Source organism: Varanus komodoensis, unplaced genomic scaffold, assembly GCF_004798865.1.
Source record: "Varanus komodoensis strain SLA01 unplaced genomic scaffold, ASM479886v1 scaffold38, whole genome shotgun sequence".
In the NCBI taxonomy this organism is placed as follows: Eukaryota; Metazoa; Chordata; class Lepidosauria; order Squamata; family Varanidae; genus Varanus; species Varanus komodoensis.
The window spans coordinates 218,296-242,793 of record NW_025335909.1 but is presented as its reverse complement, the minus strand read 5'-3'; the positions used below and the strand labels follow the sequence as shown (position 1 = coordinate 242,793).

The window sequence follows — 24,498 nt, the reverse complement described above, 5'->3', positions numbered from 1 at the left end:
CCTCACCCGTCTGGGGTCCCACTTGGCTTGCTGCACCCCCACCCAGGGGTCGATCCTTTGGTGGCTTCCCAGCATTCCCCCCTCTCCTTCCAAGAGCTGAAATGCCTTCCTTAAGGCTTAGTTACTGGCAGCAAGAGCTTCAGGCTTTGATCTGCTGGCGTTCTGGCCCCGCCCTCCTTGCCTTTGGCCCCGCCCATCCCTGGGATGAAGCTACATGAGGGGTGGAGCCAAAGGCATGGTCACCGGTGGGATTTTTGTCCCAATGTCTCCAGGATGCTGTGTGGCACTTGGAGGAAAGGGTCCCCCGTGCCTGCTTCTCACCTTGACCTGGGTGTGAACCCCACTGCCCTGGAAAGCCCCTTACCAGTTGGCCTCCAGTGCCCGGGCCAGCACAGACTGGGTTTGCAACAGGCAGCCGTGCAGAGCATTGTGGGACGGCGCATCCCCCGGCTGTGGTAAGCTCCCGGCCAGCTGCAAGAGGACCTTCCCGTACTCGGTCACCGGAACAAGGGGCACCAGGGCCCTGGCCGCCATCACCCGCACAGCATAAATGGGGTTTCCTGAGAGCTGGATCAGGGGCTCCAGGAAGCAGACGGAGTCGCTGCAGGAGAAGCAAAGGCGAGAGCGAGGCCGGCCAGGTTTGTGTGGTAGCATCACACTTGCATGTGCCAATGTTGTTGTTCTCCTCCTGCAGCAAACCTGAGGAATTCGCCTTCTGCGAGCTCCGACTTTTGGCTGTCCCCAAGAGAGGTGTCCATAGTCACCGGGCAGCCATGCTGGAGACCCCAGCTTTGGGGTAGCGAAACAAATTCACTGCATTTCACGATTCCACTGCGTTTCTACCCTTTGCCCCCCTTAACCCAGTCTTTGCAATCTGGTGCCCTCCTGATTCTTTCTTTAAAGTGGAAGTTCCAGGGACTGAACCAAAAAACTTCTGTGTGCAAAACAGGTCCTGTATAAAGCACACAGGTAACCATATCCTTTGCTAGGGGATGTGTCCCGGCACTAAACTACTACTGCTATTTTTTCCTACTCTTTTAACCTGCCTTTTGGGGTGTACTTTCCTCACATGAGGGCTATGCACACGTGCACATCCAGCAGCACCCAATGTGTTCTCTTTTAATTTTCCAAGCCAGCGGGCTGTACACTTCCCCTTGAAGCCTTCTGAAGGCATGGGGGCCACCCCTGAGGAGGCCCTGTCCCTAGCAGCTCTTGCGGCTGGCCTGAGATGAGGGTCTCTGACCCTGTTTTCAATGTTCAGGGCAGACTCGTATGTAGGTGGCCCTTCTCCCCAAAGAGTGGCTTTTCTACTGCAGAATGCTCCTATGTCTGAACTAGAGGTGGCGGGCAGAGAACCAAAGCACGGTGGAAAGCTGCACCCCTAAAGGACCACACCGCCTGGCTGCATCCATCTCCCAGCATGCCAAGAGCTGGGGGTGGCTGCAGCCTCTACCATCCAAGAAGGCATCCTGGGCTCATACATACACCAGCCGGGGAAGGAACAGCTGCAAAGCTCGTTCTGCCTTTCCCAGCCAGAAATAAGTTTGAAGTTAAGACTTGGGGCCTGGGAACGGCTTTTGTTCCATTTTCCTTTTTTGTGGTGCCTTTTGGATGCTCAACCTGCAGGCAGGAGCTGGCTTCTTAGTGATTTTTGGAAGCTGCTCTGCGAGCCGCCTTTAGCTGAAGACAAAGGGTAACAATCGGAAGGAAAGTGTGTGCCTGCATGTGTAACAGATACCAATTGAAGTAAAAGCCACGTTGCATTTTGTGCTTTGGTAGAAAGTCGGAATACAAATAGAAATCTTAATGCTGGAGAGAAAAAGAAGACAGCACCATGTGGAGAATCAGGGTGGTTTGGTTTGTGGTGCTTCTTTCTGCCATCGAAAGCCGCTGCCGTTTTTTTCGGCCGCGCTTCCCTACCTGTTCAGAGTGTCTGCGCCCGGCAACAGCTTTGCCAAAAAGGTTAGGATGGCATAGAGGGAGGGGCAGAGGCGGAGCTGTCCTCTCGTGGCCCCTCCAGACACGGACGCCTCCACCGCCGAGGTCAGCTCTGCGAGCAGAATGCTTTTCAGCTGAGGGTAGCGACCAAAAAGGGCCTCGGAGCTCACCCCGTCCTGACTCTGCCCGCCGTCCCAGTTCTGCTTCTGACCGAGCAGACGAACTGTCAAGGCGCCTGGGAGAGAATGTAAAATAAAAGGAACAAAACCAAAAAAATACTGGGAGAAAATACTGAAAAAAGTCTGTTTACATGGCAGTGGGTGCCTGGGGGGAATGCTGAGCTGCACTCAGAGGAGCGGGGAAGCCGTGTCCCAGGTACCAGATTTTGGAAGGAGAAACGGTGTATTAATGCACCAGCTTCTTTACTGCTGAGTCCTGTCATTGCCAAGAATGATCTTCCAAGGGTATGTGTTTACAAATGCAGCCTCGTTTGAATTTCTATTTTTTAATTCAGTTATAGCTTGTTATGTGTCAAGTTTTGTTCTTTTCAGTAACCGCAGGGATCCAGCAATTGTTGGCAGGTGAGAGCCCTCCCCCGCGCCCCCCCCAAGGTATGGAGGTCATGATGTCTGAGAAGATCCACCACAGGGACAAACCTGAAGCTCACACTGAACACCAGTCCTCCACAAACCAGGATAGCTTAATCTCTCTTTCTTAACACACATGTTTCTAGTCCTTAAGACCGAGATAAGTCTATCCTGGCTGAGCGGATTCCAGATTGAGAACCACAGCATTAACTGGGTTACAAGTCTGTCTATTAGAGAGGTGCTTGTTTTCTCTCTTCCCTTCAACAAAAGCCACACATTATAATTTGGCGAAAAAAAATCTGAATGGTAGTCCTCTCCATCAAGGAGTACATCTGTCCCTACCAGCCTGAGAATTACAGCATTATCCAAGCCACGGGCTTGTCTATTGTCTACATGCTTGTTCTGCCTGCTTTTCACGGATGCCTTGTGCAAATACAGAGGAAGTGCAGCTGAGCAGGGTACGGCCTTCTCTTTATTTAAAACTTTTCCAGACCGCCCCTTACTGTGGTCTCGGGACGGTTTAACAATAAGACAATATAAAACAAACCTAGCATCCTAATAAAATTTCCAACCAGCAGCAAAACCCCAATTAAAACAATCTGATCTTAAAACATTTGGCGAATTAAAAGGGTTATAAAACAGTTTTAGCCTCTGCCCTCCTTTCTGTGAAGTTGCCACGGGAAGGAAAGGGCCAGGATGAGTACTTACTGAAGAGTTGGATGCCTGCATTTCTCATGGCCCAGCTAGGGGAGCTCAGCGTCCCCAGAAACAGCATAACCATGGGGGTGATGTATTGGTGCAGGGCTGTCCCAAGGCCAGAGCCTCGGACAAGGGTCTGCAGCACGTGGACGGCCGACACCTACAAATGGTAAACAAAGTGAGAACATCTTGGCCCTCAGAGAAGACCTTGGAAGACCTTGTCTTTCAGATGTCAGAACAGCCTGGGTTAGCAGATCGAATCGGGCCAAATAGTGGGGAGGAGTGGGTATAAGGGTTAAGCCTAGTACCTAAAGAAGAGGTAGGGTTTGATTCTGACTCAGAAACCGAGCGAGTCAGAAGGGACCTCCTGGGTCATCTAGTCTGACCCCTGGCTCCAACCAGCTCTGCTCATGGCATGCCTACCATGTGCATGTCAAGAGGGGAAAGATCCTCAAGGTCACAGAAGCAGGTGATATGTGGGAATAGTTGTGAGAATCCAAGCAGCCCTTTGGAAACAAAGGGAACATCAAGCCAGAGTGAGCAGGAGGCTGTAGGTGTTGAAGATCCTGGAGCCAGACAGGGTGGGAGCGACTCCCTGGCAGGGCAAAGGCCTTGCAGATGCCAAACAATGCCCCCCCTGCCCCCCCCCCCGGCACCAGCTCTGCCACGAAGTGCTGCCACTTCTGTGTTTTCCAGCTTCTCCAAAGGAAATGCTCCCTCAGCAGGAACAATTGAGGTAAGGACAATGAGCTTCTGTTCTGAGTTTTATGGCTGTTTTAACATGCCTGATGAACACCCAGACTGGCATCTGCTTTGTGGGTCGGATTGGGGATGGGAGAAGAGAGAGGGAATTCCTTCCCCTTGGGGATGCAAAGACCCTTATGTGGCATCTGGGCAAGCTGCCCTGCTTCCTTCCTTCCTTACCTGGGGCAAGTCCACCGTCTGGTCCCAGTCTTGGGGCAAAGGCTGGCCAGCCAAGGCCAGCAGTTCCTGAACGCAGCTTGCCAGAAGAGGCCGTGGCTTGCCGGGGTCTTCCCCGGCCACAATGCACAGGAAGAGCATCGGGAAGCCGGCTGCCCTGCGCGTGATGGAGCTGCTCCTGGGGCCCCTTAACAAAGCCAATCCCTGAGCAAAGGAGAAAGAACCCAAAGTTGCCAAACAGACGTGAGTCACGGGGTCCCTTGTGAAATGCAGTGGTTACGTTCGGCATCAGCAAGGTGAAAGTTGGGGTACCCTTACTCCCAGGTTCTTCACAGTGAAGAGAACAAAGACAGAGAGGAGGTGGAGGATTATGTGAGCTGTCTTGGGTTCTTTGCAGGAAAAAAGGTAGGATATGAAGACAAGAAAGAAAGAACAGGCAAGCTGGTACCTGATCTAACATTGTTCTTGGTATGTTTTGCAGCTCTGGGTCAGGATGGCTCAGCAAAGCAGTGCAGAACCTGGTGAACCCGACACTGCAGCCTTCCACAGCTCCCTAGAAGAGGAAGAAAATCAAAGCCGGCTTCCTTTTGTTCAGGAGAAACTTTCCAGGTGCTAGTTCTCCCATATCAGGTACGTTGAGGGTCTGGACAAGTGGGAATTAACTGGATAACCCAAGGACAAAGGAAGTGGCCAACAACAGACGGACCAGCTTCTGTACCTCTTGAAGTAATACAATCAATTTTATCTATTGTAATTTGCAATTGTTGCTGGAAAACAATACAAACGGGACCTGTAATGCAATACAAGATCCTCTCTAGACAAGCCCTTTTCCTTTTGGCTACTCCAAGCTGCTTTTTCTTCCCCCTTTTTGCTGTTCTAGAGATTCAAGCCCATTGTTATTGAGCTGTTTCAGCAGAAGGTCAGTCTTACCCAGTGCCGGCATTTCAGCAAGATATCTTGGAACACTTTGGCCACCGTGTTGACCAGCTGGAGGGGCAGGAGAGGCCTGCAGGATGCTGGTGGTGACAGAGGCAGAAACTTCTCCACCAGACCACCCAAGAGCAGCCCAATTTCCTTGGCAGGTAGGAATAAAAGAATGGGAGAGATCAAAGCAACAACAAAGCCCTTGTTAATGGACAGCTTTCTGATTAATCTAATTCCCCACCGGTGCCATCACACCCCCCACAATGTATTAATCTTTAGGGCACTTTCCTTGTTAACCTATTATAATTCTCCTCGCTAGCGGCCTTTCCTGCTGCTGTTCCCCATCTTTGGAACTCCTAGGGAAATTTGCCTGGCTCCGTCTTTATATTTCTTTTGGTGCCAGGCAAAGGACATACCTTTTAAGGATTTTTTAAACACTTAACCTGAATAGAAACATAGAAACAGAGCAAGTCAGAAGGGGTCTCCCGGTCCATCTAGTCTGACCCCTGGCTCCAGCCGGCTCCGCTCACGACATGCCCACCATGTGGACGTCCAGCCTGTCCTTGAACACCTGCACTGATGGGGCCTCAACGACCTCCTGGGGAAGCCCGTTCCACACCCTCGGGGTCCTGACTGTCCGGAAGTGCTTCCTGGCATCCAAATGGAACCTGGGCTCCCTGAGCTTTGCTCCGTTGGAGCGCGTCCTGCTGTGGCCCTTTTTATACTGCTTTCATAGATGTTTTAATTCATTGTGTTTTAATCTGTTTTACATTGCTAATATGTTTTATGTATTATAAGCCACCTAGGAAGGCCTTGGCAGTTATAGGCAGCCTGTAAATACATAATAAATAGATAGATAGATAGATAGATAAATCCCTGGACCAGAATAGTAGTTGCCAGAAAACACAGTAATAAATGGGGGAGTCCAGGGCAGAGACAGTGGTGAGGCTTCTGTCACGGAGGAGCACCCCAAACCCTCATCCTCAGGTAACCTCAAATACCTGTGTTGGCCCAGTCTGCATGGCAGAGACCCCTCCCCACCCCACTCACTCCTACAGGAGCTGCGTATTTGGAAGGGTGCATGGCATATACCACCATTCACTGTGGAGGGTTAGACAGCCCACACCGGGTCTCAGTCCGGCTCCAGCCCTCCTTGGAATAATCCACAGCTTGGCCTGCGGCCTCAGCCCCACGCGGAGCTTTCCGTGGTGCTGAACTCTTCCTGAAGGCATCTGACTTAGCCCAGTCCCTGCTCGAGCACTGATCCATGCCTGCAACCCAGGCTATGTTGCAGGGCATTGGCAGGACCCATGAGCCACAGTGGAGCAGCCCACAGGGGTCCTGAGACCCTGGCAGACACCCAGCTAAGAGATGTATGGAGATGCGGAGAATACAGCCCTTCTCGGAGGGGAAGAAATGCTCGATCCGATCTCCTTTTCTGTTAGAAAGCAAGTGCCGTTGCAACCCACTCACTTTCACCGAAACCCAGCAGCAGGTTAGGATGAGGCCGTGCTCCTCGGACAGCAGGACTGAATCGTCGTCTTCTGGGGGCGCCAGGTCCTTTCCAAGCTGGATGAGGCAGCCTATCGCTTTCCCCATGTCGGCAAATGAAGGTGCAACAGCTGCAGTGGAAGGAAGGAGGGAGTGGAGGGCCCCGGCAGACACAAAGGCTTGATGAGAAAGAACAGCCAAAGGGCACAGGGTGAAGCAGGAGCTGCTTTACAGAGAGCTTTTCAATGGAGCCCCAGTGCGTGGAAGGGCTGGATTGGATCGTGGCCAGAGTAGACACGAGGAGGGCCTCCCATATTTTATGTCTGGCATTTCTGTGCTACCCAATAGCCAAACCTTCCTGGGTGCTTCACAAAACAGATCAAAACCATAAAATATATGAGCATAATGCAATTTAGATGTAAACAGGTAAACCCCATCCCCAAAAGGCAAAGAATGAAACCCCAAAGCAGCTCAGAACATTGCATTTATCTGTTTTAGGTTCCTTTTCTTCTCAAAATTCAAGGTGGAATGCATGGTACCAGCATTCTCCCTCCATTTTATATCTCAACAACCCTGCGAGGTAGACTAGATAACCATGGTGGGCCCAAGGTCACCCAGAGAACTTCCTGACCCAGTAGGGAATTGAAATGGTCACAGAAAGAGAGAGGAAGGTAACTAGAGAAGGGCTTCAAACAGAAGTAGACAGAGGTAGTCTAAGGCGGATGAGACTCGTAGGCCAAAACATCTGGAAGAGCCATGGGTTGCCCAACTCTGGCTTAAAACCACCCTTTCTGGCCGGGATCCTACAACAGGAGGTATTCCTGGCTGCTTTTCACTCAGACTTTCCCAACCCAAGTTCCCTCCAGATGTGCTGGGCTCCCATTTCCATTATCCCCAGCCTTCTGAGGATGACAGGTGCTGTAGCCCAGTAGATCTGAAGAAACCAGGTTTTGGAGAGAGGGTGGTTTAAATCTTTTAAAAAATACACTGCAGAGCCAAAAAGAATTGGAAGATGCTCATGCAAGAAGAGATGGTGGCTGTCCAAGGCCATTCAAGAAGGTCCATGACCAGGACGGCTGTTGGCTCGCATCCTTTTAGCCCAGGCTGGCCTCACCTTGAGGGTCCAAGACTGGCGACTGCTTGGACTGCAGCCTCCCCAGGAGCAAGCTGCTGATGCCTCTCGTGGTGTCCACCAGGCTGCTGAGGAGGAACTGCCACTGGGGCAGCTGCTGAGGCTTCGATGCGGAGGCTGCCACCTCTGGGATGTCGAGCAGGCATCGCCTCAGAGCAGCAAGGACGCCTGCGGGGACAGTGGGCTCCTTAGCCATTTTGGAACTGCCTCTCTCTGTCTCCTAGATGCCTCCTTGCAATGGGCTGGACCCCTGGGCATCTTCTCAGTTCGTAAGGAACTTGGTCTCAGAGTGCAGATCCTTCTGGAGTCAGGAGAGCACCATTCATGCTCATGAGGGGGGAACCCTGAGAACTAAGCATGTGCAGTGGCTCAAGTGGTGGGAGGTTATGGAGTGCTCTGGAAAAGGGCATGTGTGCCTGGCTGGCTGGCTGGCTGCCACCCTGAACAAAAACCTCACGGGGAGGGGAATGGAATGGAGTGCCTAGGAAAAGGGGGTGGCTGGCTGGCCGGCCATCGATGACCGTTCCTCTTTGCACAATGTTTCAGTGGGTTCTATTTGTTATCTTCCAGCTGGAGCTTTTATGCCGAGGGATCTGAGGCCCATCAGGTGCTGATGAACTTCAGCTCCCAGTAGCCCCAGCCAGAATGGTCAAGGGGGTGGATGATGGGAGATGTAAGCCAACAAATATCTGGAAGGCCACGGTCCAAGGGTCTCAGTCCGAGCCAGCCAGAGATGTAGCCTCAAAGATCTAACCTTTCCATCACCAACCAGCTAGGACCCCCTGCACTTCCCTCTTTCTCCAGAGGGGAAAGATCAAGACCCCTGAATACTGACCATGGATCGGTGCGGTGCGGGCGGCCTGCAGGAAGTCCTGGGACGCCCTGGTAAACTGTACGTGCAGCTCCTTGAGGAGATGCCTGAGGAGGCAGAGATACTGGCACGGGGTGTCCGTTTCTTCCTTTGCCTCTGGCAATAACCGTTCCAAGGTACAAAGGTCTGACCTAGAAGAGGCAAGCAAATGCTTAGTATTCCTATTCTCATCATCACTGGTACTGCTATAATGGCGCTGCATTTTCATCCGACCCCTTTCCCTTTCCTTTCTTGGCAGGAGCTCAAGGTGGCTTCCCCACCTCCATTGGAGCCTTACAACAGCACGTCTGTGAGGGGAGGCTGGGCTGGCAGTCTGTGACTGGCCCACAGTCCCCCTGTGGGCTTCCCGGCCAAGAGGGGACCAGAACCGGGATCTGCCGGTTCCCCAGTCCAAATGTTAACCACCCCACCATGCTGGCTGCCAAACTGTGGGGGCATTGCAAAGCATGGATGTCCCCTTTCCCCCAGAGCAGAAGAAACACAGGTGAGCACAAGGCATTCTGGGCAAGGGGGGGTGGAGCTCTGGGAAGCAGCCCCCCAGATGTTTTTAGGTAACAGAGTGATGCATGGGAGAGTGTGGCTGGACTGTAGCAATTTGTCATGATTAGGAAGGATCTGCACTTAATGAGCCAGTGTGGTGTAGTGGATAAGAGCGCGGGACCGGGACTCAGGAGATTGGGGTTCTAGTCCTCACTCAGCCGTGGAGCCAACAGGGTGACTTGGGCCAGTCACAGACTCTCAGCCCAGCCTACCTCACAGGGTGGTTGTTGTGGGGAGAAGATGTAGAGCCGCAGGAGGGGAATGATGTAAGCCGCTTTGAGTTTTTTAAAATGAAAAAAGTCAGGATATAAATTTAATAAATACATAAAACAAGTCTTCCCTGCACCAAATAATAATAATAATTATTATGTAATAATAATGTAATAATATATGTAATGTAATGTACATAATGTAACATTATTACATTATTATAATATATGTAATAATAATAATCCCCCATTTGTTTTACCTGCTCTCTTTTCATTTCAAAATGGGTGTAGAACAGCCAAATTCTGTTCTGGAGAAGCTCTTGGGGTCTGTGCTCTAGCAGTGGGCAGTGCCATAGACAAAAGGCATGGGACAAAACATCCCAAGTACCTTCTCATTTTTGCTTCAAGTAAACTGGCCAGTAACTGAGTTCAGAAAGGCATTCCCAGCTTTTTGAATGAGAGCAAAGTGGCACAAAAGCCAGGCAAAAACAAAACTATCATCAGCAGGAAAGGGGCATAGCCATTGGGGGAATTCCATGGGGCCAGGTTGGTACCCCAAGAGGGCTGAATATGGCCAGCAACACGACATTGAAAAATGCTACATTGGAACACGATGCATGATAAATTCTTTTCTCCGATTGTGTTTCCAAGTAATGCTAGCAAGGATTCCTGTTGCATTTGTGGCCTCCAACCATAGAAATATCTAGTGTGTTATTTTTAGTCTGCCCTTTGTATCTTTCATTGCAGTTTGTACTTAAATTGCACATTCAGGATTTGAAAGAAAGAAACAAATAAGCGAATGACAATAAGGGGCATGCAGATACCGTCCTTTTGCAGCCCAGCCCAAATGTGTTGGATTGCAGTTCCCATCAGCCAGGCAGCACCGACTGTGATTATTGGGAGTATTGTGCTCAGTTTTGGGCCCCTCATTACAGGAGGGATAGAGCCAGGTTGGAGTCAGTGCAGTGCAGGGCCACAAGGATGGTGGCCGGTTTGCAGGGGATGCCGTATGAGGCGAGACTGAGGGAACTGGGTCTCTCCAGCCTGGAGAAGAGGAGACTCAGGGGATCTGTTGGCGACATACAGGTGTGTGAGGGGATGTCACATGGAGATGGGGAGAGACCTGTTCTCCCCTGCAGAGCAAGGCAGGATGTGCTCCAATGGAGCAAAGCTCAGGAAGCCAAGGTTCCATTTGGATGCCAGGAAGCACTTCCTGACAGTCAGGACCCCAAGGGTGTGGAATAGGCTTCCACGAGAGGTCGTTGAGGCCCCATCGGTGCGGGTGTTCAAGGATAGGCTGGACGTCCACATGGTGGGCATGTTGTGAGCAGAGCCGGCTGAAGCCGGGGGTCAGACTAGATGGACCGGGAGACCCCTTCTGACTCGCTCTGTTTCTATGTTTCTATGTAGTCCAGCACATCTGTATGGCGGCAGCTTGGAGGTGCGTGTGCACTGGGAAGTAATGGAATCTTCCAATGCAGATTAATGCTGTGCACATCTCCAAATGTTTTGTTCCAGAAAGGCTCATGGAAGAATGATGCAAGATTCTACTTTTGGAGGATGGTTTTCATTAGCACTGCTCCTGCTTCGACATCCTGGACTCTGGGACTCCTCATGGCTTCTTGTGCCTGCACAAATAGAGCCACAGCAATGGATTCTGGGAAAGTCGGAGGGAAGTAGCGGATGAGTAACTCTGACGCCAGCTCGTGGATCTGCAGGAAAAAGGGAGAGATTTTTTTCATGTAATTTTTTTGCAGATTTTTCCACAGGTGAAGACCTAGAGTAGATGAAGCGATCTGTCAGTGGATTCCCTTATCCCCTTATCAAACACTTTGTCTAGTGGAGTCTTTGCAGCCTGTTTAGAAATAGGGGTTTGGGGCAAAAAGAGAAAAAAGGAGCAAGAGATCTCTCTGAGCTTTGTGTCTGTGGGCCGGAAGAAACAACACTTGGCCACTTGGTTATTTTGTGGGAACGTGGATCAGAACGGTCCCTTAAAGCAGCCCGCCCCAACCTTGTGCCTTCCAGACATGTCTGGACTGCAACACCCAGAATTCCCAGGCAATGGACCTGCTGAATGGGAATCCTGGGAGCTGTGATCCTGATGCCTCTGAAGGCTACCAGGCTGGGGAAGGCTGACTTAGAAGAAACACCACTTGGACACGTGTAAGGCTAGATGCCAGATGAGATGGACCTTTGACTGGGGCTAGAATGGTTCTTGATGTCACAGACCGTGCTAACACCCATAGGAAGGCTGGGGGAAGCTGGGTTCTGCTTCTGGGGGGCCTAGAACTTGCCTGCGGGATTCTGAAGAGAAGCATGGATGAAGCTCCTGAGTGGAGCTGGGGAGCAGGGCTGGGCTGCGTACCTCGTTTGTGCCGTCTTGCAAGCAACTCAACAGGGCCAGGGTGTTGCTTGTCGAGAAGAAGTCCCAGCAGCCTTTCCTTCGGGCCCAGCTCAGTAGTGCAGTGATGCTGCCTGCAGAGACAAGTGGCACAGGAGAGAGGGGTGGGGTGGGGTGGAGGGAACGAGGAGGGAGCCCCATCTGAACACGACAGGGAGGAGAGCCTGCGTTGAAGCGTGGGGTGCTCCGTCGTTTCCTTCGTTGTCAGGCTCCTCTTCGGGGTTCCAGCCAGACCTGCCCTTTCCCAGGATGCTCCATGCCTGGAGTCACAGCTAGGGAGTCTACCGAGGGAAAGCTACCCTTCCCCGTTGCTAGGCAACCGCAAGAGGACAGTCTTGCTGGACCATCTCGGCCCGGGGCCAGGGGAAGAGTGCGAAGCGACTTACAAGGGGGCTGCCCTTTCTTTCTCTCCGGCCTCCACGTTTCGGTGCAGGTCTCCAGGATGGCCTCCAAGAGGAGGAGGCCGCTCTTCCTCCTCTGGTAGTTGGACCCCGGCATCAAGGAGGAAATGCAAACGTGCAGGAGCCACTCGACGAAGTCTAGGTGAGGAAAAGAGGATCCCGGGTCGCACGCACTGCTCCTTCCCCGGGTGTCGCGCTTGCGCTGAATCCCTTTGACAGCAACTGCGACTCGTCACCAAGGGAAGCGTCCCTCCTGGAGATGAGTGTGTGGGTGCGTGTGGGGGGGCAAAGGGTGGTGAAGCGTTAATGCCCCCTCCCCACACTCCCCGTCTCTCCCAAGCCCTGGCTGCTCCTTAAATGTCAAAGATGAGGCACCCTGATTACACAAGTCGTGTTATATTCTTGTACTGCCCTTTCAGAGCCAAGTTGCTGCTCTTCCACTGGAATCCACCCAGGCGGCGGCAGTGGGGCTGGGCAGGACCACGGAAAGGGCTGGCCGGTGACCTCCACACCCTGCAAGACTATTTCTGTGGAAGAACCGGGACAGGTCTGGAAATGGCATTCCCTGCTCTGGTATGCCGTGGACATATTGAGCAAGCGTTCCCAGCCAGCAGAAGCCAAGGCAGCTTTCCCTTTGTCTGGAGCTGGACTGCCCTGGTGGCCAAAACCAGAGCCACACCACCACCACCGGTGTATTTGCAGGATCTGTCCCAGGCCCTGGTGGAGCCCCCAGCCTGCTGATGAGTGCCAGCTGGGAGCCCTGGGGCGGGGCAGGGTGGGGGGGGGGAAGCTTAGACACAAACAGGCTCTTCTCTCCAGAACTGAGCTCAGCAATGCAGGTTTCCTTGTCTGCTGCTGTGCCCGCATCTCACCTGACCTGTTTCCTGCCCCACCTCAGCAAGATGGCTCTTCTTGTCGGCAGTGGTTTGGTCCAGCGCCTGACATTGCTGCGGATATTTCTGCTGCACACGTCTCACTGGCTGTTGGATCATCTCCTGTGTCTCACCTGGGCCTTGCTGGGCTGTGCATCCTGCTTGCTTCACCTGCCTCAAGGTACCTGCGCCTCGGGTTGTCTCCCTGTGCTTGACCCTTGCTGTAAGTTCTGCTGACCTGGTTCCAGTGCCTCTTTCCTGCCTCTGCCGCCCACCCCCCCCACCCCCATCCTGGCTGGTCCTGGGCCCTGAAACCCTGAGCCAATGTCCTCCAGCCCTGTTGCCTTCAATGGCCACCATCCCAGCCAGTGCGGACATGCTGGCAGTGGCTGATGGGCATTGCGGGACAACACAGTGAGTGGAAGACTGTTGGGGGAGTTGAGTTACCTCCGATGGCTTTGAAAGAACCAGGCAACTATCTGGGAGATGCTTCTACCAGTAGTTGTCAGCTGCTGGCTTTACAGCCAGTTTTGTTGCTGGTTTTATGTTTTTTTACTGGATTTGTAACATTATGTCCTTATCGCATTTAATATTGCATTGGTTTCGTGTGTTTTGATGGCTGTCTGCAGTTTTGAGAGGGCTTCTGCCCTGAAAGATGGCCAGGAAATGATTTGAATGAATGAATGAATGATAATTAAAATAAATAGCTGGCTAAAGAAAAGCTTCAGGTTTGTGGGGAAAGAATAAGGGTCAGAGGCAGGGAATAGGGAATGGATTCTCGCTACAGGCTTCTGGATTTTCTGGAGGTTTCTGACTAGCTACTGTGAGAAACAGGGTAGGACTAGACAGATATTTGGTCTTCTCCAGCAGAGTTTGAAGTTCTGCTCTCCTCCAGAGAAAACGGATTGAATTGACTTTTGTTCTGTTTTGGCCTTCACACAACATTCCATAGCTTCCCCCTGGCAAACATGGCCTTCGGAATACCCAGGAATTTTCGACTGACCGAGCCTCAAAATGTATGAGGCAGTTGTTGACAACTTGCAGCCTTTTGGATGGTTTGGACTTCTACTTCCATCATCCCCCACCTCTTGGATTTTTCTTTAAAATTGCCTGACTTTACTATTATGACTGGCTTGTTGAATCTGAATATATTTTTATTCAAGTGGGAGGCTTTGACTGTCAGGTATGGATGTCTGTCTAAATTTTGGGATGTCTTAGCTGCTAGAGAACTATCTCAACAAGTTAGATGCCATGGTGCACATTTTCTGATGTCGGGGCTGCATGGAAAACGGCTATACAGACCAACAGCTAGCTCAAATCACTATTTGGTCAGGCAGGTTGGATTGATGGCGCTTCAAACAGCTGAAGGCCATCAAATTCTCCTATCCACCTCCTGTGCAAGCTGGTGTCCTGATGGTGTCCAGGTGTCCCTTGGAAAAGGGCCAACTCACCCACGGCCTGTTCCAGAGGCACCTCTGGGTCCTTCCCAGCCAAGCTGGCCCTATTCAGCGCTTGCCTCCGCAGCAGTGCAAGAGAGCTTTCCCGTGCCCTGACCAAAGCCTTTTTGACTGCAGCTTGGAGGAGCTGCCGGAAAGAAGAGGAGTCGCAGTTCAAGTTCAGTGGCAGGAATGCCTTCAGCAGTTGGATCTCCATTGTGGACAAGGCCTGGTTGGTCCTGGGACTGCAGCACAGGAGGCCTAGAGCTGCCAGACGGACGTTCTCTTCTTCGGAGGAGAGGCAAAACCCAAGTCGCTCAAGGGCTTCTCCATCTCCAGGCAAGGATCCCATGAGGGATTTCTGGACTTTCAGCAAAGTGACCCAAGCCCGGAGTTGCGAAGCATCCCTGCCACTGTAGCTTCCAGCCAGCAGAGCGTAAGAACCAGGGAACAGCCTCAGCGTCCACCCCAGGATGTAGTTGGAGGCATTGCTCTGAAGGAAAGAGACCGGAGAGGTCAAGGCGCTGGAGACAGTCGGCAGCCAGCAATGGCCCCACTTCCGAGCCAACTCCTCCTCTGCAACTTCTCTTTGGTCCCCAGTCCACACTTTGCGCTGTAACTGCAGGATGGTTTTGTACAACTCCGAGGCTGCTGGACACAGGTGGTTGGTTGAGAGACAGTTCAAGAGGTGCTGTGGAAGATCTCTGTAAGTCTCCAGAACCTTAGAAAACATAAGCAGATAAAGAACAGGAGGCCAAGGAGACTGGAAGAAATGGGATGCAAGGGTCTTTGCACAACTTATTTGGGGTGGAGGGAAAATGGGGGTGAATGTGTTAAGCACTTAGGGCTAGGATCCCTCTCCATAACTTTCACCTTTCATTTATTATATTGGATTTTCATTTTGTGCAGGTGATTTCTTGTTGTCCTTAGTCACTCCGGGTGTGTGGCTGCAATACAGTGGAACGCTAAATAAAGACATAATAATTAAAAAACCACTGTACAAGAGAGGGGGCTAGGATCCATCTTCCAGCACCTTAGCAAAACTGCAATTCCCAGGGTTCCACTGCGGAGGAAACCGAGATCGCCCAGCCTGCTTAGAAACCACATGGACGGCCAGTGTTGGCACTGATTTTGTTCCCAGCCATTTGCCAAAGCACTGTGGGCTTAAATCCCTCTGCAGCCCCTCCCCCACTTACTTTTCCAGGATCCAGGTAGGGCAGAACGGCAATGAGCACAAAATATCGGGCTCGAAGTTGCCAAGGCGTAAACATGATTTTCTGCAGGAACCATCCATAAAGGGATCTCTCTGTGTCATCAAAGTGATCACATTCTAGAGTGTAGATCTCCAAGAGGAGCCGGAGGGACTGGTGGATGAAGTCTGAGACCCCCTCCACCTAAGGGCAAAACAGACCTTGCTTCAAGTGTGTGTCTGCTTACCCGATTTCTCACCATTCCCACTTTTCCTCAGGAGTAGGCATGGGGCCCCAATCCGGACCTCACCCCTCTCTCCCCATGCTAGCGTTCCAATCCAGAACTAGGACGCTGCTCCTCCCGCAGAGCAGAAATCAAAAACACCCACCGCAACAAAGCAAAACATCACTGCAGCCCAAAACAGCAGCTAGACACGTGTCCAAAATTCAGGGTTTTGTCCCTAAGCTTTTTGCCACCTGTCTCATCTTCCCTCGCTCCCCAAGACCAGAAGTGGAGGCCTGTATCTGGAACACAACTGTGGCTGAAACAAGGGCACACAAGAGAGTGTTCTGGTGGCTGCCCTTAAACAGTGGAACTCCCTGCCACAGGAGCGCCATCTCCTTCCACTCTCTGGCCCAGTTTGCATGGACTGATTAACTCACAAGCAATTATGTAAGCCACTGTCATTTGGAAAGGCCTTCACGGGTTGGCCACTTTTTCTTTTCCAGCCCCAGAAAACTGCACAAAAGTTTTTGTAATGTTGTAATCGTGTTTATTCTGTTACGTCAGCCTATTGCAGCTGTCTAAATACAATCTTACCGGGCTCTCTGCACTGTTCCAGAGGAACTGGGTCAGTCTTTGAAGCAGACTAGAGTTGTCCGCTAGCACACGGCTCTGCTTCGCTTTCCAGATCTCATCCAGACCATCTCGGACACGTTGGAGCCACAGCGAGAAAGCTGCAAAGGCGGGCACAGGTGAATCTAAGAGTTCGTATTGATTTATTATATCACTAACCCATTTCTCTTCTATTGTGGAACTCAAGGGGGCTACCTTAAGTTCCCAGGTGGTCTCCCCTCCAAGCTCAGGCCATCCCTAGACTTGCTGAGCTTCAACAGGCCCATGTGCCTTCCGACCACACTGCCCAGCCCAGAAGGTCCTGAAAGTGCTCTCCAAGATGCTTGTATTTTCTCCTGAGTGCCCAGCGGCTTCCCTCAAGGCCAACTCTGCACCACCACACAAAAGCGCAGCTTCCCCTACCTTGGAAGCAGTAGTAATGACACTCCACCGGCTCTTCCAGCAGGTCTAAGACAGCTGGGAGGAGGACATCAAGCAACAGACAAGCCTACAGAGTGAACAGGACTAGGTCAGGGAGCAGGGAATGGCAGTGGGGATGGGAAGCAACAGAGTTTGAAGGTTTCACAGGCACATTTTTCTCCAAGCACACCTCTCAAAAAAGAAAGCCAAAGACGAGGCCAGCCTCAGAACGGTACTGGAAAACTGAGGAAAGCAGCCCATTGGTCCATGCATTCGAGGACAGATTTTGGCCCAGTGCTGCTTCAGCCTCCTTCCTGCAACTCAGTACACGTCTGCATCGGGGCAGGTGCAAATAGCGGGCTGGCACATTTGACGGTTTTGCAAAAAAGAAACCGAAGGGGGAAAAGTTCTGCGACAAAGCCCTGGCACTGGGACGCCTCACCTGTGAGAAACGGCTGCGAACTTCTCTTCCCAGGAGAAATGGTTCTTTGTGCTCAGTTCCCCCTGGAACGGGATGGTTTTTGGCTTTCTGCGACTTACCTGGGGAGGGGCTCCAGCCAGCTGGCAGCTCAGGATCTGCTTCTTGCAGCAGGCCAATAAGCCGCGGGTCAGCACCAGCCGGCCCAGTCCATCTGGGCTCCAGGCAGCGGGGGGCACGCTGAGCACCCCAAATCGGCCTTCACCTGGGCATGAAAAGTCAACCTGCTGTCAGTCGGCACAGATTTGCTTGCATCCTGACCGCCATCGCTTTATGTTTGGGGTCTATCGAATGGGGGGGTGGGGACTTCCAGTTAAGCAGCAGTGAGGCGCATTCATGCCAGTGCCCTGCAGGGACAGACGGTCCAGTCTCCGCGTCGAGGTGGAAGGGAGCTCCTTGCAAAGGGAGGTGGCCCACGCCGGAATAGCAGCCCCCCCCCTTGCCCTGCAACACCTTCTGGACTCCAAAAGAAGCAAAATCCCAGGCTGGATGGGCCAGATTCGAAGGCCAGAATATCGTCTGGCTGGCCTGATGAGAGCTGTTCCTATCGGCTCTGCCCTGCCTTCGATCAGCGAGGACCCGGCCCGCCATGAAATTCACTCCCGAGCCCTCTCTCTTCTGGCCACAGCCACCATGTCTTTAGGGTCTCAGACGGGGTGGGGAACTGCTTTTAGCTCGAGGCGTGCTTATGGGCAGGGGCGGATTGCTTGCTTTCCTGAAGCCACTCCAGGTGCCTTTTTGGAGCCGGGAGCGGGTGAAAAGCAGTGCATTAATGCATGCAACGCTTCACTGGTAGCCACGCCAAGACGAGCTGGTGGGATCGGGGACATAAATAGCTGTGTACAAACCTTTAGGGCTGCCTGGAGTAGCGCCTTTCCTCTCTGCAAGGGAACATCCACGCAGACCCAGCGAGCGGAAGAGACCCAGAGCTGCCATGGCTCCTTCGCGAGGCTCACGCCCCGTGTTCACCAGCATGCTCACGGCGGTCCCAGCCAGCAGACGGGTGTCCTTGCCAGCTGCCTTGAGATCGACAGAGGAAAGGTAAGCATTCCGAACACCGGGTGACATCACACCTAAACCGTCCTTAGCGCAGACCCACTGAAATGCAGGCAATCCAAATTAGCTGCAGCTCCTTGCGTTCATTTCAGTGGGTCTCCTCTAAGTCGGACTTGCACAGCGTTGTACCCAGACCCTGCCACTGCCTGCCAAAAACAGGGAAACCATGACAAGTAGGAGCTGCAACAAAACTTTGCAGCATAAAGGGCTACTGGACAGAACTGCAGTTGCTTCAGTGCCTTCTACCCACCACCTGGCTGCTTAGTGTGGTCCTGCTCAGAAATCCCGGAGAGATTTTGGAAACCCTGGAGAGATGCCCCCTGCTTTATCCAACTCATTTAAAGTGCTTGGTGGAAGAGGGGGTCGGTTCTTCTTTTTAAGGTAAGCAGGTCGGACAGGTCGTCGCAGAGTAGCTAAAAGGTCACCTTTGCAGTCATGGCTTGCACCAGCGATCTCAGGATCTTCTGCAGGACCTCCTTGTGCTCCGTTTCATCCCACACGAGCGGGGAAACCCCCTCGGGCATCCCCTTGAAAAGCTGCAGGCACGTCTGGACAAACAGCAGAGAGGGGTTAGCATATCGCACGGCCCAGTGTCTCCTGCTCAATAGTGTGGTCCCTGGCTCTGTGCAGCCCGTCCCTTTGTTAAAAAGGGCTGTTTTCCCCAGATAACCGTGCATCTAAGAATGTATTAAACTTGCAAGAAACATGATAAGATTCCCATGCTGAGATCCATGGGGTTGTTATTCCATTCCCTTTGTCTGATTAGCATCTACCCTGATCTACCTTTGCTCAATTAATCTGCTGCAAATAATTTGGATTTAAGTAAAGCCTCTAGAGGTGTGCTCTGATCTCAGAAGCAGCTGGTGTGATTTTGTTCCACAGCAGCTTATAGGGGAAAGTGGCGGAAGCGGCGGCAGGGGGTGGGGGAGGGAATCCCACTCGAAGATCCATGCTGTTTTCCAGCATTGGAGCGGGAACTCTGGAAAATCCCGTTCCTCTCTGGGCTTTGTTTGGGAGCCTCAAGTTTTCCCTGCCTCTTAGCAAACCTGCAGGTTTGGGCTGCAGGTTCATGCACTCTAAACTTGCCAGCAAGCCCCATTGGGTTCGCCAGAATGGTGCTGTTTTTACCTATGAAATGCTATTTTCCCTTTCTGGTAAGAATGGTGCTCAAGGCTGCTAAGATTAGAAGCAAATCTAGAGAAAGCTGTGATTAACAACTCATTAAAAACTTGTCAGATGAAGCGTATTGGTAAAGATGTAAGAGCACTTTCCAGTTTAAAACCTGTTTAGCACTGTGCTTTCTTAGAGGGCAAACGATGGACAGAATAGAAATGGCTCTGCCTGTTGGTAGAAAGACAGAGAAGGAGCTAAGCGGGCCTTCCTCGGAAGGGAGTTCCAGAGCTCGGGAGTGGCCCCCAAGAAGGCCCTCTCCTGTGCATTTCTACGCAGAAAGATGTTCCATTGAGTTCAGTACGATTTACTCCCAGGTTAAACATCTATAGATTTGCCTTCGAAAGTGTAGAGCAGGCGAAGAAGGGAGGCATGATGGGGCCCCTGCCTGGGGGCCACCCCCCAGCAGGGCCTCATTGAGAAAAGCCCCCTGAGCCCGCCCCTTCATGCCCCTGCTGCAATCAGCGCGACCCGGGCTTTTCCCTTGGCCCAGGCAAGGCTGGGGGTGCCACGTTCTGTTCGGTCCCTGGCTCTCTGCTGGTGCAGCAAACAAGGGGAGGAGCAGGAACGGTGGGAGAGAAGGTCCACCTGGAAGACCGGGAGGGCCACTGACGGTGCTTGTGTAACAGCCGCCCCCGCAAAAGCCCTGCAGTGGAAGCTGCCTGCGGAGGAAGCCGCCTTTCTTACCTTAACCGTGATGTAAAGCCACTGCTCGTTCCGGGGTGTCTGATCCTGCAGTATGAAGTCGAACGTGGTGGCGACGCACCGCAGCAGGTGGGGCAGGTGGGATCTCCAGTAGCATCGTCCCAGCACGCTCTTCTCAATGAAAATGCAGGCTGGGGAGCAAGAGGACAAAGGGCTGTTGCCGCTGCGATTTGACAGCCAGGAAGAACCCCGTGGAATGTTTGCGGGCCGACGTGGTGGAGTGCGCTCCTGGGTGGGCTGTACCACCTCTCAGGGTCGTCGCTGGATTGCTGCCTGCTGGTGGAGAAGGCCGAGCTCTGAGGACAGAGCTCCTGGGCGGCTGCTCTCCATTGGTACAAACTGGGGCCGTGGACACAAGCAGGAAGGGCTTGAAGTAGGAAAGGGAGGGATCGCTCTGGGACTGACCTGTCTGGAGAGCGCCGGCAGACATTGGCTGAAAGGAGACGGAGAAGCGAGTTGGAGAGGACCAAGCTCAAAAGTTATACCCAAAGCCAGCCACACCCTTTCCTGGGAGACTCCATTCCCTCCAGGTTTCTGCCCCGCCCTGGGAACACTTGGCATGCTAGTCCCTGTTGGGCTATTTGGGGTCTTCTTACTTCCCTACTTTTTCACTCTGAAATAGTTCTTGTCCTCCTACAAACCTTAGCATCTCCCCAAGCAGCTTGTGCTATGACTCTCTCTCTCTCTCATACACAAATACAAACTTGGTACCCTCTAGATGGGCCGGATTACAATTCCCAGTGGCCACGCTGGCTGGCAATGATCAGAACCATAGTCCACTGGCTTGGAGAAGATTCCACTACCATCCAGTCTTCAATGCCGTAGGCCTGTACCTCTGAGAAAGGACACCGTTCCACTGGAAAATATTTCCACTGCTGCAATCGACCAAAGCTCTCTCACCTTTTTGTCCTCGGGGGTGAGACGGCCCATTAGCTTGTCCACCTGCTCTGAGACCATTGTTCTGTTCCCTTCTGACAGTCTTACAACAATCTAAGGACAGGTGAGAATCAACCATAAGGAACGTGGTTTGAAAACAATGCTTGCCATCCAATCCCTCCCGAGCGTTTTAGTTTCTTGTACACTGGTTCTTTCCCTTAGATTTGGAGATGGTGAGCAGGAGGCCTTCTGGCTTGTAATTCCTGTCGTCCCTCACCAGTGGCTATGCTGACCAGCACGGATAGGAAATTCCGGGATAGATACAAGTTTATTCTGGTGTTCAGCTTTCAGGACCCCCCGGCAGCCAGTTAATGGCCAGAAATGCTGGGAGTTGAAGATGTAGAGACGTGCTTTCCGCCCATCCTTGTCTTAGATCTACTGTCTGTCTGTCTCTCCCTCTCTCCCTCCCTTGTCACCTGTTTGGTTTGCCAAGATCCAACCCAAACAGACTTCTGGTCACTTTGTGGACCAGATTGTCAAAAGAAGCCGAGTTGGGACCATTGTCTGAGAGCGACATGCAAACTCTCTCTAAACGACAGGAGTGACTTCGTAAACAGATCTGAAGAGCCCTGCTGGATCGGACTGAAGACACACCTGACCTGGCCTCTTCTTTCCTTCAGCAGCCAACCCACAAGCCAGGCACATGGCCAACTGCCCTCACGATGCCCCTGATTTGCCTAGCTTCTCCTCCACGAATTCCTCCCAAGCCAAGTCAGTGGCCATCACCACACCTCTGGCAGCAAATTCTCTCTTCGCAGGGAGGCCCACCTTTTCGAGTCGAGAGAAAGAGCCGGAGCTGCTGAGGGTCTCCATTTGGCAGGTAAGCACGCAGTGCACCAGAGGAAGGGTGTTCTCTGGCTCCAGCTCCCAGAATCCTTTGCTCATTCCTGCCAAGAGCTGAAAAGCCTCCTCCAGGTTTTTGTCTCTGCATCTCTTCACGGAACCTCTGGCAAAGATGGGAGCCCCGCATGGTCATCAGATTATGTTTCCCGAGTTCACCCCAAACTGTATTAAAGTTCTATTGCTAGTAAGCATTTGTCCAGCACATCAACTGCTCTGCCTGTCACAACGAGGAAGAAATTCATGCTGAAATCAACCATGTTTGTTATTCTAAGCGAGCAAAACGCAGGATCTTTTTCTTCCCTTCACAGTCCGAGACAAACACAAGTGTGATCACATCTCTGCTGCCTTTGGATACTTTGCAGCACAGCAAAACAATTAGATCCTAGTTAACTGACAGTTAGCCAGATCCCAGGCACATCTGCTTAGCAGGAAATCGGAAATCCTATGGAGTTCAACAGAGGATCATTCTATCTATCTATACATTTCTATGCCGCCCCCATCGCAACAAAGCCTCGGGGTGGCTCACAAAAAAATACAAAAAAAAAATTTAAAAATCATTCTACAGCTGGCTGCCTGTGAGTCCCACTGAATCTAGCGAAATTGCTTCTGAGAATTGTGCCTTGCTCACATTGTAAAGCCAGCCAACTTCTTTCTGGGGAGAATTGATTCATCTCCTCCTCCTCCTCCTCATCATCATCCCTTCATAATGATAAGGATGTTAATCATACTAATTTGTGGAGAGCACTGACAGCCCTGCATACAGATGCATGAAGGAGTTGCAATGAGAAAGAAACTTTATTTCTTCTCACTGGAGAAGGCCTGCTGCACAACAACAACCACCACCAAGAACAGCAACAACGTTAAAATGAACAGGATTGAGCAGGCTGCACACTGCAGAAGTTCGGCTGGTGAAACTTTCCATCCCGCACTGAAAAGCCGTGACGGGAGAATCTGCACCCGTAGAATTTCTGCCTGTTACAGATAATCAGCACAGGCAGGCCCAGGCCAAATGGCAACATCCTGCTCTGGCAGGGCACAGGGTAGGGGGCATCCCCCAAGCCTTGCCCCGGGGCAGCGGTACTTTTCCGCCTCCCCCCCTTGCAAAAGGCACGTGGCTCGGCCAGAGCTTACCCTGCAAACTGCTTGAGTTTTTCCAGGAAGGGCAGTAAACTCCGGCAGGTTTCTCCCAGCCCCGCTGCCTGCCCCAGGGCCTTGTAGAAGGACAGGCATCGCTCGAGTTCTGCTTCTGCCCCGCGCATCCCCGGCCAGATCGGGGGCTCCCGGCAGCAGCCCCGGGCGGACTGCAAGCGCGCCGCCATAGAGTGCGAGCATCGGCGCAAACCGTCCCGGCCACAGCTAGACTCGGGCGCGGAGGAACGCCAGCGCCATCTAGTGCACGCCCCGAGGGATGCATTGCTGCGGCTTGCGGGAATGCATGTCGATACGGGAAGTCCGGCGGGGGATCGAGCCGGTGCTGAAAGGCCGCCCGCGCATCATTCTGAACAATGGCGTGGGACGGGCACCGTTTGCTTGGCAGGCAGGCAGGCAGGCAGGCAGGCATGCAGATCCTGGGTTCGGACAGCGCATGGAAACACAGAAACGGAGCGAGTCAGAAGGGGGCTCCCGGGCCATCTAGCCTGACCCCTGGCTCCAGCTGGCTCCGCTCACGATATTTTATTTATTTAAAACATTTCTATGCCGCCCCATCGCAATAAGCCTCGGTGCAGCTCACAACATTAAAAAAAAAAAAAACCCATACATTAAAACCCCAATACAATAAAACCCCAGTGCCATAAAACCTCAATAAAACCTCAGTGCAATCTCGGCTAAAAAAAAAAAAAAAAAAAACCTAGTTAAATAAATAACTTAACAATTAAAATAAGTTTTAAATAAAAAGGTCTTAGCCTGGCGCCGAAAAACAAATAACGACAGTGCCAGGCGGACCTCTCTGGGGAGCGCATTCCATAAATGGGGCGCCACCGTTGAGAAAGCCCTCCTCCGGGTACTCACCCTCCTGATGTCATTCACAGATGGTTCCCGGAGAGGGGCATCTGCTGCTGACCTCAAGGGGCGGGAGGGCATATATGGGAGCAAGCGTTCCGTTAAGTATCCAGGTCCCAAGCCGTTTAGGGCTTTATAGGTGATAACCAACACCTTGAATTGGGCCCGGACTTCAATCGGGAGCCAGTGGAGCTGACGAAGAACTGGGGTTATATGAGAACAACACCCAGTCCCCGTCAGCAACCTGGCAGCTCTATTCTGCACCAACTGAAGTATCCGGACCGTCTTCAAGGGTAGCCCCACGTAGAGCGCGTTACAGAAATCTAATCGGGAAGTTACCAGCGCGTGTGTCACTGTCACCAGGCAGTCATGCTCTAGGAAGGGACGCAGCTGATGGATCAGCCGAAGCTGAAGGAAGGCGCTCCTCACCACCGCTGTCACC

The 24,498-nt window shown here is 52.3% G+C and overlaps 1 protein-coding gene across 1 annotated transcript in view; it reads right to left on the bottom strand.

Moving 5' to 3' along the window:
* Window positions 1-23,330, bottom strand: part of LOC123028650 (thyroid adenoma-associated protein homolog) — a 31,452-nt gene extending 8,122 nt beyond the window's left edge. The window contains exons 1-24 of the mRNA XM_044440736.1: window positions 23,187-23,330; window positions 21,981-22,158; window positions 21,177-21,266; window positions 20,682-20,709; window positions 20,259-20,407; window positions 18,827-18,949; window positions 18,194-18,365; window positions 17,408-17,550; window positions 16,871-16,955; window positions 16,433-16,569; window positions 15,619-15,816; window positions 14,438-15,143; window positions 12,100-12,252; window positions 11,678-11,787; window positions 10,864-11,024; window positions 8,528-8,694; window positions 7,675-7,860; window positions 6,543-6,691; window positions 5,076-5,219; window positions 4,594-4,698; window positions 4,149-4,349; window positions 3,234-3,384; window positions 1,921-2,173; window positions 365-601 (exon numbers count right to left, since the gene is read on the bottom strand). Coding sequence (XP_044296671.1) covers window positions 365-601; window positions 1,921-2,173; window positions 3,234-3,384; window positions 4,149-4,349; window positions 4,594-4,698; window positions 5,076-5,219; window positions 6,543-6,691; window positions 7,675-7,860; window positions 8,528-8,694; window positions 10,864-11,024; window positions 11,678-11,787; window positions 12,100-12,252; window positions 14,438-15,143; window positions 15,619-15,816; window positions 16,433-16,569; window positions 16,871-16,955; window positions 17,408-17,550; window positions 18,194-18,365; window positions 18,827-18,949; window positions 20,259-20,407; window positions 20,682-20,709; window positions 21,177-21,266; window positions 21,981-22,158; window positions 23,187-23,314 — 4,154 coding nt within the window. The 5' untranslated portion in view covers window positions 23,315-23,330. The remainder of the gene's footprint in view (window positions 1-364; window positions 602-1,920; window positions 2,174-3,233; window positions 3,385-4,148; window positions 4,350-4,593; window positions 4,699-5,075; window positions 5,220-6,542; window positions 6,692-7,674; window positions 7,861-8,527; window positions 8,695-10,863; window positions 11,025-11,677; window positions 11,788-12,099; window positions 12,253-14,437; window positions 15,144-15,618; window positions 15,817-16,432; window positions 16,570-16,870; window positions 16,956-17,407; window positions 17,551-18,193; window positions 18,366-18,826; window positions 18,950-20,258; window positions 20,408-20,681; window positions 20,710-21,176; window positions 21,267-21,980; window positions 22,159-23,186) is intronic.
* Window positions 23,331-24,498: the final 1,168 nt, after the last annotated feature.